The sequence below is a fragment of the Petaurus breviceps genome, unplaced genomic scaffold, assembly GCF_028583685.1.
Source record: "Petaurus breviceps papuanus isolate PSGF00001 unplaced genomic scaffold, PetGlider_PUasm1.0 91133, whole genome shotgun sequence".
Lineage (NCBI taxonomy): Eukaryota > Metazoa > Chordata > Mammalia > Diprotodontia > Petauridae > Petaurus > Petaurus breviceps.
Window position 1 is genome coordinate 85,846,129 of NW_027187419.1, and position 19,491 is coordinate 85,865,619.

Here is a 19,491-nt window from a genome sequence, read left to right on the forward strand (position 1 = left end):
TGGGGGGGACCTCCATCTATAATTTCATTTGTGTGGAGAACAGCTGCTCATGTGAAAATTCCCCAACCTTCATTGAATCGGAAGTCTTAAAATATCACCTGGGGCACCGAGAGGTGACTTGCCTATGGTATCATGGCCAATATGTGTGAGAGGTAGGATTTGAACCCAAGTTTTCCTAACTCCAAGACCAACCGTCTGATTGGGCCACACTGCCTCTGTGACCCTGGATACATAGTTTTATACATAAGTCTTTGGTTGCATAGTATAGTCATTTTTTCCAACAGAAGTTATAAACCAAGAACCTTTTCCCACTATTCCTTATCGACAAACTCCAGAAAGAAAGGGCAAGCATTTGAAAACAAGATGGAACCTGGTTCCTGCTGTTATGATCTAGAAAAACTGAATGAAAATATTCGCCTTTATAAATAGGTAAGTGATTACATTTATATTAATGTATAATAAATTATGCTTTTTACTAAGTTATACTTTAGTATACTAAATATTATATTTAGAATGCTAAACATATTTTAGCTGTATTGGCTTATTATGTAAGTCATAATTTAACTCCAACTAACTTGATTTGTGCCAAAATGAAGTGAGGCTTGCAGGGCTAGAAATTATTTATCATTTATTCTGAGAGTGTCCTATTATTCATATGTATTGTACATGCTATGGCTTAGTCTTAATATGAAAACTAATGACTAAATTGAATTTTCCTTTTCATTCCTTACAAAAGAGTGCTACTAAATTTTAGCCAATGGAGGAAGCATCCCTATACTGTGAGTGATTCTGAAGAAATGAAAGTGATTTACAAATGCTATCAAATAAAAGTACTCAGGCTCCAAAAGGGACTTGGGGAACCAAAAGCATATGTTTGATGTAAGAAATGCTTAGTAGATATTTTAAAAAAATCCTTAATGGCAGGGGCAGCTAGGTGGAACAGTGGATAGAACATGGGCTCTGGAGTTGAGAGGACCTGAGTTCAAATGTGATTGTAGACACTTGACACTTACTAAGCCATGCGATCCTGGGCAAATCACTTAACTCCAATTGCCTTGTCCCACGCTCCCCCCTCCCCCTACTATCCCCTCAAAAAAACCATAATGAGAGTGAGTAGGATGAAGAAACTGCAAATATATGAATCCTGGCCTTACCATTTCATTTCCTGCCTGTGGTCCTCTTTGAGAATGAAGGATAAAGAACAACACTTCGACTTTATATAAGTCACTTCAACTCTCTAGACCTCAATTTCTCATCTTTAAAATGAGGGCTTGTGCTAGAAGACTTTTATGTCCCCTTCCAGCCCTGAATGTATGATCCAATGAACTTCTATGAAGTCATTCAAAAGAATTTAAGTCACTTCAGGGCAGGGATTGTTTCATTTTTGTTTTTGTATCCTCAAGGTCTTGTATAGTGCTTGGCATATAGTAGGTGATTAATAAATGTTAGTTGATCAGCACCCATCACAAAAAGTTACCCACTCAACGTCGTCAAGGACATCATCAAATATTGTATGTAAATGGATATAAAAAATTCTTAGTTGTTTGTAAACATCTGAAGATTATGAAAAAAAAAACGACCAAGCACTTAAAATAGCAATATATTCTTCTGTAATACTATTCTCAGTAACTGGAAATGCATATTGTCAGAAAATTTTTAAAAGAAATATGGAGGCCATAAGGCAATTTTTCCAGTAGAGATATTATTTGAACAAATCTCTTTTTAAGGGAGAAAATGGAAGAACATCAGAATGTCTAAGGAAGAATCAAAAAACTACTCTTGTACTTAGAAATCAATGGGCCAATTTACAGAGAGCTTTGATATCCAAACCTCATCTTACAGAAGCATTAAGGCAAGGAAGAGCAACAGATCCACTGAAGAATGTGTCAGGCATAAAATATGGGAAGTCCCACAGAAGACAGAGCCGAGAGTGTAGATAGCATTAAAGCAACATTAATGAAAGGTTATTGTGGATAAACATTGACATGCTACTTTCTATGATCTGGATCCAAAAGTGACTTAAAGATTATGTAGTCCAGCCTTCTCATTTTACAAATGAGGTAATTGAGGTTCTGAGTGACTTGCCCAAGGTCGCAAAGGCAGAAAGTAACAAAGTTCCCTAATAATATTGTGATGTTCTCCTGAAGATCTATCTATAGAAGAACCAAGTATGCTCTATAAACAACTCATTTGTAGCTGACATCTTCAAGTAGCAAAATGAAAAAAAAAATTGAAGATTTAAATGACGACACTGAAATTCTTTAAGTCTAGCTTGTTTGGGGTGAGATGGGGCGAAGGAATGGTAATATCCTTTGAGAGTTAATTAAAATAAAAAGAAACTCCTCGAGATATATAAAGAAAAAAATAAACCGACATGACAATAAGTAGGGAAGCTTGTCTCAATGTAAGCAAACCTTTAGTTTTACATGTTCATAAAGATAATAAAAATACAATATTAGAAGAAACAAAACATCTTGGTAATGGTATTTCAAAAAATAAAAAACAACCTTACCTCCCTCCTTCCTTCCTTACCTCATTCCTTCCTCCTTCCCTCATTTCTTCCTCCCTCCCTCCTTCCTTCCTTCCTTCCTTCCTTCCTTCCTTCCTTCCTTCCTTCCTTCCTTCCTTCCTTTCTTCTTTCCATCCATCCTTTCTTCCATATTTATTAAGTGCCTGCTATGTACTACTATGTCTAATTAGACAAAGTTCCATGGGAGACAAAAGTTGCATTTAATGAATTGGGTCCTTCCCCCCATAAAGTTCTCTCTCTTAAAAGGAACTCCTTTTTATTTTCTTGACAAGTCATCCAGAAAACATGACTTTCTTTGTTTTATAATACTGTTAATATGTTCTTTTGTTTCTAAGATTTTTCCTGCCTCTCATAAAATGGCAAAAATTAAAAGATACTAGATGCCTTAAAGTTAGTTCAATTGCCTACAGTGCCATTTTAAAGCAAGACTTTAAAACACTTAAAAAAATTCAAGTAGTGAATTTTCATCTACTGTCTGGATCAAATATGTTTTAAACTGTAATATAGCAAGCATAAAGTGATAGATACTTCAGCTTCATATTCTAAATATTATAAAGTAAATGTAGTTCTATAGAGAGGACTACAAATAGCTATTACACGCAGTATTGTATATATTTTAAATTTTCTCTCATTTTCTATTCTTCCCTTGCTCTGTCCCTTTGGGGAAGAAACAAAATGTGATTTTTTTTCCTGATGATTTCGAGATTTCTAGAGATTTTATACTTCTGGGCTTTGAAAGCATCCTTTACATGTAGACCTCAGAAATGTGTTATTTATTAAGATTGTCATTTTCAGCCTAGCCTTCCTTATATAATAGCTCCTCTGTTTTTCTATTCAGGAGAAAATCCCTTGATTCCTTTCTCTTTGTGGTCATGTTCCAACAGCTGTCCTTCCCTCCTTAGATGGATGTAGAGATTAAAGGGTAGGTTATGAGATTGGACAAAAGGACCAAGATGGAACTGGACAATTTCATAATTCTGCAATTGGTTGGATAATAATGGTGTGTTAATGATATTGATGATAAGAACAATAATAATGGGCACATTAACTGATACGTTTTGTGTGTATTCAGGCACGTCTGACTCTGTGACCCCATCTGGAGTTTTCTTGGCAAAGATACTGGAGTGGTTTGCCATTTCCTTCTCCAGCTCATTTTATGATGAGGAACCTGAGACAAACCAGCTTAAGTGACTTGCCCAGGTCATATGGTTACTAAGCATTTGAGGCCAGATTTGAACTCAAGATGAGTCTTCCTGACTCCAGGCCATGTACACTATCCACTGTGCCACATACTTTGGTTCTTTGTATTGGATCTAGAGTCAGAAGTCTTTGCCCATGTTATCTTAGGGAAAACACATCCTTTTATGAATCTTGGTTTCCTCATCTATAAAATGAGTTTAATAATATATGAGAGGCCTACCTCATAGAATTGTTGTAAAGATAAAATGTAAGTAAAACACCCTTCAAACTCGAAAGTGTTATAGTCTTTCAAACTATTATTAGTCAGCTATGTGACAGTGTGATTTTTAAAATCTGCTTAAGTAATGAGAAATATTAAAAGAGAAGATGAAGTGAAGAATAGAGTAGGGTAAAAACCAGAATGCCTGATTGCTATGGGTCAGTTTTGAAATCATCCAATCAACCCACCCCACCCACCCAGATACACTGGCAGCTACTTTGTCCTGGGGACTGGGATAAGTGTGGTGGGGATACACTGGCTTAAATTTCTAATAATTTACATTTTCAAAATATATAAAATACAACTTTAAAGGGAACATACCTCCACATATCAATCCTTTATGTCTCACACAGGAAAAATTGTCACATTCACAGTAGGTCCCATAAACCTTTCCATATGTGGACAGGTGGCAAATGCATTGACCACAGTAGCAGTCTCCCCTTCCACTGCAGGAGGCATGACCCAGGGCATCTCTACATGAGTCGGTGCTCAGGGCATTCTCGTCGCATTCACAGAGAGGGCCCATGTAGCCAGGGTTACAAAGGCACACCCCACACTGGAAGGAGCCTTTCCCTTCGCTACACCTGAAACTGTTCACTTCTATGTCCTTTTGACAGCTACAGCTGCACTGTGGGCTGATCTCAATTTCTAGGGCATCTGCCAGACCCATGGGCTTGATGGTGATGTGCCTGCTTCTTCTCTCACAAGTTGATAGGCTTACAGTCACATTGAATGTTGCCTGGAAAAGAAAATACTCATCATCTGCTTCTTCAGTCTCCCCCCACTTTATCCCTGCCCCCCCCCCCCATGTATTTTCAGAAGCAAATGCTGCATAAGGACTCGCTTTGCAAACACACATATGGCACAGAATAAGAATGTTTTAGTTATTGCCTGGAAAACATTCTTGAACTTCTTGAAAGAAATTAATTAAAGAGATTGAATGAAAAAGTCCAGCTTCAGCATTTCAAACAAATTTTCCACTTATCAGAATAGTTCTCAAACTGAAAATTTACTTACTGTGCCTCCCACTTTTATGTGAGAGCATTTTTTTTGGTGTGGGAAGACAGTGCCATTATTACAGATAGCAGTGAATGACAGGCTGAGTCCCTCTGTATCTCCCAACACCTCCAGTTCCACTTCTGATCGAAGTTCCTTTGAGAAATAGATAAAAATACTGAATAAGGGCCAAACATTTAGCTAGAAAAATGAATACGGGGGTGGCTAGGTGGCACAGTGAATAGATCACCGGCCCTGGAGTCAGGAGGACCTGAGTTCAAATTTGGCCTCAGACACTTGACACTTACTAGCCGTGTGACCTTGGGCAAGTCACTTAACTGAAATTGCCCTCCAAAAAAAAGGCAAAAAAAAATGAATCCTGAACTGTGAGCCTGAGGTTTAAATAAACCAGACTGTGGACCTCAGAAATTCACCAGAGCAATCAGTCGATGGACATATATTTTACTGAGCCCTTAATAGTACTGAGGGGCAAGATAGGCAGTGTATTGAGGAAGCCATATAATCAGGTAGACCTGGATTCAAGTCCCATCTTTTGAAGTAATTAGGTGGCTCAACAGAGAGAGTGTCAGTGCTGGACTAACTCCAGGATGACAGTAGTTCAATTCCAGTCTCAGACAGTTGCTATTACATGGTGAAATATGGTAACACCCAGATTTATAGTTATATACATTTATACAACTATAAATCTGGGTGAGCTACCGTATTTCACCACATATTTGTAGCTACCACATAATTGTTGCACCCTTTTTTTCCATTGCAGAAATGGGTTATAACCTTTTATCGTGTAATTGTCGCATGGTATAATTCTTTTCTCTCAAGCCGCTTAAAAAGTAAAGAGAGTAGCAATGTGTTCACCAGTGATGTACAGATATGCATTTCTCTCTCCCAATTTGGGAGTAGTGAGCCTAGAATTCTCAGCACATGTACATTGTCAGTATATTTCTGAAAGATGACTTGCATTGTTTGTTTAGAGCACAGCAGTGCCAGCACTATTGTCACTCAACCCAATGAAAAGCCTTGGTGCAAGCGGATTGGGGAGGTGGGGGGAGGGGGCAGGCAAAACTGCCATGAGTAACTGTAATGCGAATGTAAATTTTGAAGATCTTCCCTGCCCCTAGGCTGAGGTGCACCTGAAGCCTGGGGTGGGAGGCTTGTTTTTCAGTGGATACTTCTTGATTGGCCAGTGAGTCAATAAGGTTGTTACATTCTCTGAGCCAGGAGAAGGCTATATAAGCCCTGATATGTAGCTTTGTTTTGGGACTCACTTTGAGAAGTGTTCTGTGATTTGATCTGAATTCTGGGAAGCCGTTGTTGAGAGTCCCCCGGCTTTGAAAAACTCAGATGTGGAAACCCAGATGTTGACTGGGTATGGATGTAATGGTTGGACAGTTTGGAAAGCTGTCTACTTGATCTGTTAATGTCTTGATAATTCTGTCTGTATATTTTGAAGTTTGGGGTGCTGATCTTTTTCCCCTGAACAAGGTAAACGATATATGTCTGACTGATTAAAGTAAGCTTGTTAACCCATTTTGAGTTGCTTTCCTTTAACAAAGCAGATCCAAGAACCTGTGGTGGCGGCAAACCCTGAGGACGTGCTTGGGGTGCTTGCCGCTACAGTAAGTCACATGATATAGTGAGATTTGTATCTTCCCAATTTTAACATATATTACGAGTATTCTGTGTATCCCAATCTTGCACTAAAGACAATTTAGCAATAAATGATTTTTAAAGTAATACCAGCACATTTTTGAAAAAGCTTCACATAATGGTTGCCCTCCACTGTTTTGAAAAAAAAAAATTGGTATAAAAGCTGCTAATAAAAGCTGCGTAATATGGTATTTATTGTCAGCCTGACTCAGTTTCTTCAATTGTAAAATGGGGACACTAGTAATACCTACCTCCCAGAATTGTTGAGAGGATCAAGTGAGATAATATTTATAGAGAGCTTTGCACAGCACCTTTTTACACAACAAGCACTTAATAAATAAAACTCAATAAAAACTTGTTCCCTTTTCCTCTTCACTTCCCTCTTTGACACATATCAGTGTTTGTCATCTCCTTCTGGATCACTGCCTTGTCATGGTAGAAGAGATCGCATAGTTCAATGGAATTATGAGCTATGGTGTATAAAGATCACAGTGGAGAGTTCTGACAAAAGTTTATCTACTGGAGAAAGAAATGGTAAACCACCCCAGTACTTTGCTAAGAAAAACCTATGGACAATAGTGGAGGACAGAAAGACTTGGCTGTTATGGTCCATGATCAGCCAGAGTGAACTTCAGGATTTGCCATAGACAGGTCACTGCACTTCTCAAGTCCCCAGGCAAACCTCTAAGACTACGAAGAGCTGCCAGTGAGCAGAGGGGTTGGAAATTTCCACAGCAGGGAGTTTCCCACACAGGAAATTTCTGACCCTTCCTTCTATCCTCTTAAAAAAATGGTCTAGATGATTCATGCTGTGGTTAAAGCTGAACTTTTAGTGCCACTCATCATGAACTACTCCATTCAATTCAGTTAATATCTACTGAGTGGTAATCAGAGGTATGTCACTGGATTGGGTAGGATGGGTCATAGCATAGACATGGATAATTTACATTTACATGTCAGAGGGGCAAGAAATCCCTGGAGTTAATTGCAGGGTTGCATTAGTAAGCAATGGAATACCTCATTGCTTGAGATTCTACTTTAACCTTTGTCACATTGAAATTTTTTTCTTAGTACTTTCTATACTAAAAATATAGCTATTCTGTTTTTTAAATTTTATTTTGGGCATTTAAATGCACATGAAAATTCACATTTTTCCAGGTTATCATTGTTCCATCATCAGAGTGATATCCTAATTCTTTGATCTAGCATCACTTAGTTGGGTAAATCTTACATTTCTCCACCTGCCTTTTTTCATCTTGCCACAAACAAAAACACCTTCACTAGACAAATCCTGATGGTTTTTCCAAAATGTGCTATGTAATAAAAGATTTAAACATCCTTTCTCAGTCTTAATAAATATTCTCATTCCACTTTACTTCTGCTTTTAAAGTTTTTTTTCCTTGGGCTTAAAATGTTTTATTGATACTTTTTGTTATTTAACCTGCTATTCCATTAAATCTTCTCTTGTGAGAAAGAAAAGCAATTAAGTAAAAATAAAGTGGATATAGTGACTGTATTTGACAATGGAGACAATATTCTTTCCCAGTGGCATCCTGCCATTTGTCATGGTAGGGCACAGGTATATTTCATAATCTGTTGCCCTAGACTTGCTGTTTTTTCCCCTAGTTACATAGAGTTCAATTTCCTTTTAATGATCATTCCAGTTACACGGTTGATTATACATTCTGGTTCTTTTGATTCTGTTTATTTCATAAGATCAAAGACTTTGGACTTTATAAACCATCAGGTCCAATTCGTTCAGTTTACAGATAGGGAAACTGAGAGACATTAGGTAACTGCCCAGGGTCCCAGAGCTAGAGTCTGAGAAAGGATTTAAGTTCGTCTTCCTAACTTCAAAACTAACACTCTAGCCAATGAGCCACACCTCAAAAATCTTTCTACGTTTCTCTGAATTCCTCAAGTGTTCATTTCTCTCCCTCTCCTTCTCTCTCTCTCTGTCTCTCCTCTCTCTCTCTCTCTTTGTCTCTCTCTCTCTGTCTCTCTGTCTGTCTGTCTCTCTCCCTGTCCTTCTCCCTCTTCCTCTCCCTGTCTCTCTCCATACTTAGAATATCAGGACAGGCATATCTTGTTTCACTGCACTTGGTTTTATTGTGCTTCAGAGATATTGCTTTTTTCTTTTTTTTAAACAAATTGAACATTTGTCTATCAGCACCATTTTTTCAACAGTGTATTCTCATATTGTGTCTCCGAGTCACATTTTGGTCACTCTTTAAATATTTAAAACTTTTTTTTTATCATATTTACTATGGTGAACAGTGATCTTTGGTGTTACTGTTGTTTTGAGGCATCCCAAACCACACCTGTTTAAGACTGAAATTAATTGATAAATGTTGTGTGTGTTCTGACTGTTCCACCAATCAGTCATTCCCCATCTCTCCCCCTCTCCTCAGGCTTCCTTGTTCCCTGAGACACAACAACATTGAAATTAAGTCAATTAATAACCCTACAAATGGGTTATTAAGTGTTCAAGTGAAAGGAAGAGTCAATCAATGTGGCAAACTTCATTGTGGTCTTATTTTAAGAAACTGCCACAGTCTCCCCAACCTTCAGCAACCACCACCTTGATTAGTCAGCAGCCATCAACATCAGCGGAAGACTTTCCACCAGTAAAATGATTATGACTCACTGAAGCCTTAGATGATCGTTAGCGTTTTTTTTAGCAATAAAGTATTTTAAAGGTATATACATAATAAATATAATTATATTATATATTATTATATTAATACAATTATATAATAATATTGCATATTATTATACAATATTTATTATATACAATAAATATTAGCTAATAAAGCTAAAAGACTTTTTACCTTGGTTATTTTATTAGTTTATGACACTGTGATTCTGAATATTGAGTTAATGCTTTTGGTTGCTGAAAAAATATTATTTTGCATATATTTGTCCTCATATTAAAAAGAACAAAAAAGGGTAATTTATAGCAATTTCTTAATTTTCCTTAAAATGATTTCAAGTTTTTACAAATAGGATAACTGTAAATTTAAAAGGTATTAAGCATTTATTTCAGGATGCTATGCTTATTAAAATTCCAGTATAGTTGATGTGTGAAGTACAAATAAATTCTTTGAAGGTTAAAAAAATATATATATATTATAATATATATTAAGGTATATACATAGGGTTTTTTAAGACATAATACTATTGCACACTCAATAGCCTATAATATTATGTAAACATAACTTTTATATACATTGGGAAAGTAAAAAATTCCTATGACTCACTTTATTGCAGTAGTCTGGAACAGAATCTGCAATATCTCCAAGGTATGTCTGTAAAGGTTCCTGAGGGCAGTGATCTTGTTTTGTGGTGATATTGTATGTTCTAAAAATATCTTGCTGGTTCATGTGAAATTTAGAATGAAATATCCTCTATAAAATTTGCAAAAAAGTAAATATGTTCATTCTCAATTTCTCTGTCTCTCTTCCTCTGTCTCCGCTCTTCTTTGTTTCTGTCTCTTACCATCTCTCTGATTTCAAAGATCAATACACTTGGACTACTACTCTAAAAGTTATAGTCTTAAGAGAGCTGCCTGAGACAGTGACAGGTCAAGTGACTTGCCCAAGATCATACAATCAACATGTGGCAGAGAGGGTCACTTGAATCTGGGTACTCTGGACTCCAAGGCAAATTCCTTCATGCCTTAAAGAATTTGAAATCAATTATGTTTACCTAACCATTTTAGGTTCAAACACAGAAATTAAAGGAGGAAAAGATTCATGAAAAAGAAGGAAATATCATCATAGAATAATTAGAATAGAACATATTTATTTGCAAATTTTGTGGAGGATATTTTAATCTAAATTTCACACGGACCAACAACAAAAAAATCTTCAGAGCATTTAATGTCATCACAAAACAAGGTCACTGGTAACTGCCCTAAGGACCTGTTCACTGATGTCCTCAGTGTTCATCCAGATGAATGCTGTCTAGTGTTTAAATCTTCTTATTACTTTGACATAGTGGAATGCTGCTGATTTTGAAGTTCACCTCATCAAACTCTAACAATAAATGAAATGCCTCCAATCTTTTGGAATATCATAAATCTTTTCCAGAAAACTAGAATGCATTTTATTTATTAGCACTGTATGACTCCTATTTTTACTTTAGATTGTAGAGAAGATTGAAGCATAACAATTGAGGTGATATTTGAGCTAAAGCAAAGACAAAAAAAAACTAAGGACATAGTTTTGAAATAGCTTTTAAGTTAATTTTTGTTTAGTCATGTCTGACTCTTTATGACCCCATTTTTGGTCTTTTCTTGGCAAAGAGACTGGATTGGTTTACCATTTCCTTCTCCAATTCATTTTACAGATGAGGAAACTGAGGCAAACAGAGTTAAGTGATTTGCCCAGACATACACAGCCTGTAAGTGTCTGAGGCCAGATTTGAACTCAGGAAGACTCATTTCCTTGACTTTAAGCACAACACTCTGTCCACTGTACCACCTAATTATTATTTTAGATAATAAATATAGTATTTATATAGTCCACAAAGGTTTGCAAACCACTTTACAAAAATTATCTCATTTGATCTTAACAATGACCCTGGGAGATAGATGCTATTATTCCCATTTTAGAGACAAAGAAACTGAGGCTGACAGAGGTTAAGTGATCTGCCCACAATCACACAATTAGTGTCTGAGGCTGGATTTGAACTCATCTTCCCAATTCTGGGTCCATAGCTCTATCTACTGTGTAACCCAGCTGCCTCAAAGTTTAGTTTAAGGAACATTAGGAATCTGCAATTTTGTCAGAATAAGAATTCCCTCCACTGACTTAGATGCAATCCACACAAACATAGTCTTTAAAGGATTTCCTGAGGATTAGAGGAGTTAAACCAGGAGGAAGAGGGATGGATTTGAAATTAAGTTAAAATACTATCTCTGATTGTTTTCTACCTCTGTGACATAGAGTAAGTCACTTCTTCTCCAAGGACCTCAGTTTCCTTATCTGTCACATAAGGAACCTGAATTATATTGCTCCCGAGGTCCTTTTCAGCTCAAGATGTAAGGACCTCTGATTTTTTTCAGGATAATTATCCCCTCTACTGAGGCAGATGTAATACATTTATGATTTATAATCTAAGGAAATCATCTGAAATTCAGAGAAATTGGGATAACGGAAAGAACACTGGCTCTATGATCTGAACATCTGAGTTCAAATTCTTCTTTAGATGTTTCCTACATGTTTAATTTTGGGAAAAATCTCTTCACTTTCCTGGGCCTTGGCTTCCTCATTTGTAAAATGAGGGTGTGTGTGGACTAGATGGCATCAGACGTTTCTCTCATTTATGTTTCTTTGATAAGTGTTAATATCTAGTCACAGAGCTAATAAATGTGAGAACCAGAGCTTTCTGACTCCATATCCAGTATTCAATCCACTGGCCCACATTGCCTCTTTTTAAAAATAACATTGAAGTCAACAAAAGATTAGAACAATAATTTGAAACTAAAAAGTAAGGGAGTGTCCATCAATTGGGAAATGCCTGAACAAATTATGGTATATGGATGTAATAAAACATTGCTGTGCTGTAAGAAATGATGAAAGAGACACTTTCTGACAAACCTGGGATCATTTGTATGAACTGATGCAGAGTGATACAGAAGTGCAGTGAGAAAAACCAGGAGAACAATAAAAAAAATGTAAAAGCAACTTTAAGAGATTTAAAAACTTTGATTAAGGCAATGACTAATTGCAATTCCAGAGGACCAGTGATGAACAATTCCTGTCAGAGAGGGGGTGGACTTAATATACATAATGAGACATACAGTCTTTTTCGTTGTTTGTTTTTTTGCTTTTTGGAGGGGGGGGGGAAAGGTAGGGCAATCGGGGGTAAGTGACTTGCCCAAGGTCACATGACTAGTTTTGTGTTAAGTGTCTGAGGCCACATTTGAACTCAGGTCCTCCTGACTCCAGGGCCAGTGCTCTATTCACTGTGCCACCCCAAGACATATAGTTTTGAATAAGGGCAGGTGGAAAATCATTTTGCTAGACTATGCATATTTAAAAGGGTTTTATTTTTCTTCTCCAATGGGGCAGAAGTGGGTGAGAAAAAAAGTTTGTTAATTGAAAAAATTATAAATATTTTAAAAAGAAAAATAATTCTAGCCTCTTCTGAGACATATTTCCTGACTTACGATTGTCCTTATTTTTTTATGATTTATGATTGCCTTGAGTTCTGATGGTTCAATAACAACTCTAAATCAATTCGAAACCTTCTATTGAGTATCTGTTTACTTGTACTTTAGAATATTTGAATATAATGGGGGCTTAATTCAAATGATCAACAATTTTTATTTCAACTACCCTCCAAGTTACAGTTGCACTTTCCGATCACAAAACACACACACACACACACACACACACAGAGTCTTAGTACAGAACTTAACCTTTGTTAAAGCAAGCAGGGGCATGATCAGAGCAGGCCTTGAATCAGACTTGAGGAAGAGGGAATATGAGAATATCTTATAACAAATATTTTGACAACTCACTCTTTCCTAATTTCCTTAAATCCTTTGAAGATTTTAGAAGGAAACTAATTTGAAAATGCTGGGGTAAACTAATTGGAGTGTGTTCTCATTCAGTAAAGGATCGCCTTGTGTTTTTTATTAGATTCTACACATTAAAACTTTAATTACGGTATGGGCACAGAAGAAGGTTTTTATAGTGTTGTTGTTGACTGACTTTCCTGCCTGGAAGAATTTCAAGCCTGAGTTAATGTGGTGATAAATTTTTGATGTGAGCCAAGTGAACTGAAATTTCAAAGGATGGCAGTGTAGGCCCTAAAACTGCATTCTACTTTAACCAAGAAGACAAATTTGTGTTTAATTCTTTGTTGTAATAAGATATTTGAGAATGAATTATTGTTCAAAACCTATCTTGAATGGGGAGTGGGTTGTGTAGGGGGAATAGTTGTAGATAAATTGCTGGGTATAGTTCATTTACTGTTAATTTTATAATGTCAAAAATTACAAAACCAAGCTATTTGTGAGAAAGCAAGTTTTGATAATCTCTTTATCCACTTCCTTCTCTAGTATTAGAAGACCTACCTTTTTTGTGTGTAATTTTTCGTGTTTTTCTCCAAAATAAATAAAGACAAGGAAAAAAAATTTGTGGAATAAAATAAATGGAAGGACATTCATCAGATATCTGTACTTCTTTCTATTAAATAATGAAACCAGACCTAAAAAATCAATACTATAACTAGTAAATTGGTGTATGCCTTCAGTGAAGGGAGAAATTCTATCATCAGGTTCACAAAATCTAGTCCAATAATTGTATGCCTATAAAACCAATGGAAATCTCCCCTGGTTTCAGACAGCAGAATCCAGAACAGGTGTTTCACTGGTTTGATTTTGGTGGTTTCTTTTTTTAAAGGTCCATTTGAAAATGCTAGGTTAAAGGTAATGAGAAATATTAAAAAATTTTTTTTTGATAAATAAAATTTTTTGATAAATAACCCATGTTTTCCAATTACATGTAAATATAGTTTTCAACATTCACTTTTTATAAGATATTTAGTTTCAAACTTTTTCTGCCTCCCATGGATGGCAAGCAATCTGATGTAGGTTATATGTGTGCAATCATATAAACGTGTTTCCACATTCGTCATGTTGTGAAAGAAGAAATAGAATAAAAGGGTTTAAAAGTCACACAAAAAAACCCCAGAAAACAAAAAAAAAGTGTAAATAGCATGCTTTTGATCTGCGTTCAGACTCCATAATTCGTTCTCTGGATTTAGATAATATTTTCCATCATGAATCTTTTGGAATTGTCTTGGGTTGTATTGCTAAGAAAAGCTAAGTCAATCATAGTTGATCATTGCATAATGTTGCTGTTATTGTGTATGATGTTCTCCTGGTTCTGAATGAGCAACATTCTAATGTAACAGAGGATTGTCAATTACTGTGTCAAAAAACAAAACAAACAAAAAAAACCCCTCAACTAACAACAAAAAACCACATGACCTATCCCATGCCTATGTTAGCTCTTTAGGCATTCTCTTGCATTACTGCAAAATGCACAAATATTTCTCAACAAATTGCCTCTTTTTTTAATCTGTAGTTTAGGACTTTCCCCCTTTTATTTAGAGTCATTAGAATAGTCTTGAAGAGGTGCTCTGATTGAGTCACACAACATACAGTTATAGTAGGGAAAAGAATTTCACAACGATAGTGTTTTGGTTTTGGATGCTGTTTTGTGAACAACTAAAACTCTAGGACCAGACACATGAGTGTGTGTGTGTGTGTGTGTGTGTGTCCATGTAGTTCTGTGTTCTGCCTTTTAGAAAGGATAGCTCTTGAGTTACATAAAATGAAAACAAGCACCTTGTATATCATCCAACTTTGGACATTCATAACAGAGGCCATTCAGTGGCGTGAAAATATAGCTTAGCTTTAAAACACACACACACACACACACACACACACAATGTAAGGAGTAAGGTACCATACTTTGTATGATGAAATGATCAACTGAAGAATGTTTCCAGAGTCTTTCTGAAGAAGCCCTACTGTAGCTCCAGGAATAAGTTTGGCATAATTCTGTAAACAAAGAAGAGTAAAAATGTCTTCCTTTGCCCAATGATAATTGAGAAACACATGTGGTTCAACTTGCTGGCTTTGATCACTCCTATTCAACTGGTCAATGAAAACAGGCTCCTGATAATGAATGAGTATTTCCATTGAAATTGTAGCCCAAGTCAAGTATACTGCTTCCTGTATTCAAGTGGGAAATGTCTTGGCCAGAGTTGCCCGTGGGGAAATCTAAAGGTTCTGTGGTTAACTTAGTCAAAGGCTATACTTCCATAACAGGAAAGGAGTTATGACTTATAATAACAATAACAGCAATAAAACTAATAGTCTGAATTCATTGAACTCATATTTTCCCAAGAAGCCCAAAGCATTTGTTTTCCTATAAATTTCTGCTTAGTTGGTAGTATTTCTCTCTGTTTTATAGTTAAGTTAGCTAAGGCAATTAAGTAACTTGACCAGGCTAGAAGAGTTCCTAAATCTTCATGACCAATCTCTTGGTTGCCCTTAAAAAGGATAAATTACTTGGGTAGTTTCTATTGATTAACTCCAGTGCATCCCTCCTCTGTAGCCTACTGTGGTTGATTTCAGAGCACAGGAACAAAGTCATAAGCCTTAGAGGTTATTGAGGTACAAAAGTATGTTTGCTCTTGACCTTAAAGGTCTCTATGTTGTTCATTATTGAGTGCAACTGTATAGTTTTTGGTTTCATCCCTTGTAGTTAGCAAGTTAACTGTCTCTTCCCATGGCTCTCAGAGATAGCTGACAGCCATCTTTTTGCTATCCAGTACTGTCACCTTCTAATTTGGGTGAGAGGCATTATGGTATAGTGAAAAGACGACTAGCCTTAGAGACAGAAGACCTATATTTGAGTTCAGGTTCACCTATTCATTTGGTAACTCGTTATGTCATTTGATCCTCTCAACTTCAGGGTTCTCAGATATGATGTGGAAATAATTTGTTCATTTGTTTTCAGTCATATCTGACTCTTTATGACCCCATTTGGGGTTTTCTTAGCAAAGGTACTGGAGTAGTTTGTCTTTTCCTTCTCCAGATCATTTTACAGATGAGGAAACTGAAGTAAACAGGCTTAAGTGATTTGCCCAGGGTCACAGAGCTAGGAAGTGTCTGAGGCCCATATTTGAACTCGAGAAGATGAGTCTTCCCGACTCCAGGCCCAGCACTCTATCCACTATGCCACCTAGCTATTCCTGAAGAAGTAATGCCTAGTCATTGAAATATTTGATAGTGTACAGCTCAGAGTCAAGAAGTTGAAGTTCAAATTCTGATACCTACACTTACTGCTTGTGAGACCATGGGCAAGTGACTGATCTCTGAGCCTTCCTTTGTTCCTCTATAAAATGGGGACAGTAATTCTTGTAGCATCTTTCTCACAAAGTTTTTGTGAGGCTCAAATGAGATAATGCATGTAGAGTATTTTACAAGTCTTAAAGCACTATGTACACTAGCTATTTTGACCGTATACTCACGGGGTTGTTGTGAGGAAGACATCTGGCAAACCTATTAAAGCTATATAAGCATATGTCTATTAAATTATTTGTGGTCTCTAAAATCTAGATAACCAATCTTATTAGAACAATATATAAGACAGAGCAAATAGTCTTTGACTAGGATAAGGGGATTCTGCTATGGTAAAGGTGTGAACTATGTAGTGTGTAGGTTTTGTCATAGATATTTCACCATTCAGAGGGATGTTTCATTTATTTGCAGGTATACAGATATGTTCTCAAGAGTTGAGATTGCCAGAAATTTGGCCTCTGCTTAAATGGGGGGCATTGCAGTGATAATGTGGACCAAGGCACAGACAGCATTTTTGTATCATGGGTCTTGTTGGACAACAGCCATCTGACTTTCATTGCCCTTGCATATTGCTTCCTATCACAAACTCTAGCTCTAGTCAAGTCAAGGCTCATTTGATTACTAACTGCTCTCTAAACTTAGCACTTTCTCTTCCCTCCCTATACATTTGCATGAGCTTTTGCTCATGCCTGGAATTTTTCTCCCTATTCTCAGTATCTCAGAATCTTCAGTTCATTTGCCACATCCTGTGTGAAAACTTCCCTGCTTTTTCTGTCAAATTTTCTTTATACCCTACTTAGATTGGAGATCACAGAGGCTATTCCCATTATATGTAAGTTGTCAGAGGGCAGTGACTATCTTGCTTGATTTTATTTTGTAGCCCTAGATATTAACACATTGCCTAGCACATAATAAGTGTTTAATATATCCTCTATCTAGCCTAGCTCTCTTATTTTACAGACAAGGAAACTGACTTCCCCAAAGTCACACAGGTAGTAAGCACCAGAGAATTTAAACCTAAGTCCTTTAGTTTCAGAGGCAGTTAGCTTTCCTCTGTACCATGTTTTATATCTGCATTTTAATTGCCCAAGTAGAATATAAACTCCTGGGAGACAATTCCTGTGTTTATTTTTGTAGCACAGTGCCTTGATCACAGTAGATGCTTAATATATGTTTGCTAAATTAAATTGAATTACTGACTCCCAGGTCATTGTTATAATTTTCTTGAGTCAAGCAGTACATAGATCACAGTATTCCCATCTACCCCAATCCTTGTCCTTATATTAAAGACTTTAATATGCATGTTCATAGCCCCACTAACACCCTGGCTTCTTAGTCCATTACTCTTTACATTTCCCTAACCTACACTTTCACTCCATCTCTGCCACATGTAGGTATAGCTATATCCTTGATTTCAACATCAAACATAACTGCTGTACTATCATTCCCCCCCCCCCCGAACTCTGAAATTCCTCTCTTTTGTCATAACATGCTATCCTTCAATCTGTTCTTCTATCTCCTTCATCTTAAAGTTATTTATTATATCTGTGACCTACAGTAAATCTTTATTTATTTATTGGCAGTGCAATTGTCTGGGATATAAGCCTACTTCAGGTTCTATAATGAAACAGCTGATAAATTCACTTATATAGGGCATAGGTCTATAGATCTGCCTTAGAGAAACAGTTACTAAGTTAAATGAAACTTAAATGATTTGAGATAGCAGTTACTCGTTTGAATAAGACAATGTAGAATACTAGGGTGAATGGATGATAATGTCTCCTTTATTGATTCATGTACAAAGAACGAGAGAACTTTTAGGCTCATATCTGGGAAAGCTCATACCCAAGTTCACTTAAGAATTGTTTTGTTATAATGGGATAAATTTAATTTACCTGATTATAGATAACATGAGAACTTGTTACTAACGATAAGCTAAGATGGGGACATTTATAGAAAGGACCTAGCTGCTGAAGCAAGGAAGAAGGGGGGATATGTGAAAGGGCATATTTCAGAACTACATTAAAGAGAGATTGTAATTTTGCCTCCTGACTGTTGCTGGGCATATTGGTTGTCCAATGAGAAACTTGAGTTCCCTCTCTGACAACTGCTGCTCAGAAGAAGGAATATGGAGAATATACTCTGTTTTCTATTATGATTTTTTGAGAAGAGAAAAGAAAAGACAGTAGATAGTTATTTGTTTTGCCACCCATTGCTGCTAAGAGGCAGAGAAAGAAAAGGTTCTGCAAATGAGCAGTGTTGGAGACACTAGGATAAAGGATAAAGGGTTTTTGTTTTTCTTTTTTGGATAAAGGTCATTGTCTTTTCCTAAAAGAGTATATTACTTGACTTGAAGGCATTAAGTTAAGTCTGAAGCTGGGAATTATTGATACCACAGTTTCTGCTAAGGAATAAGCTTAATAGAGAAGAGAAATAGTTTGGAAACAGACAAGAAATCAGACAAGATTCTCAGTGGAGTATAGAGTTGTCTAGCTGAAATGTTTTGGCCAGTGAGATATTAGTTAAGCACTGTATGAGCCAGCTTGGTTGAGCAGTGTTAAGTATCTGTTAAACACAGAAGACTTGTTATATCAAAGAGTTTTCATTAACAGTTCCAGAGTCTATAGTTGCAGAACTGTGAGTTTCCCTAGCTACATGTGTTCCCTTTATGTTTCATAACTACAGGACTTTAAGTGTGTGCCCACTCTCCTCATGGGTAGTATATGCATTGGTGGGAGAGTGTAAGTGAAATTTATTGGTAGAATATTATGCAATTTTTTTGTTTGCTTTGTATTTTTAGCAAAATTTTAAGATTGAGTGTGATTATTTATAAATGGGAGATGAGTAGAGGCTCATGAGCCTTTTTCACATTTTAAAATTCAACATCTAGTGTCAGCAGGAATAGTGACATACAAAGGTTACTCCTTGGGCCCTGACACAATTCTTAGT

The 19,491-nt window shown here is 36.5% G+C and overlaps 1 protein-coding gene across 8 annotated transcripts in view; it reads right to left on the minus strand.

The window, feature by feature from the left end:
* The window catches only part of ITGB6 (integrin subunit beta 6), a 204,845-nt gene that overhangs the window by 34,307 nt on the left and 151,047 nt on the right, over positions 1–19,491 (minus strand). For 7 of the 8 annotated variants that reach the window (XM_069080069.1, XM_069080067.1, XM_069080064.1 and 4 more), the window contains 3 exons: positions 15,145–15,234; positions 5,007–5,141; positions 4,311–4,728 (listed from right to left, as the gene is read on the minus strand). In XM_069080069.1, coding sequence (XP_068936170.1) covers positions 4,311–4,728; positions 5,007–5,141; positions 15,145–15,234 — 643 coding nt within the window. The remainder of the gene's footprint in view (positions 1–4,310; positions 4,729–5,006; positions 5,142–15,144; positions 15,235–19,491) is intronic. The other variant, XM_069080068.1, reaches the window with a different exon arrangement.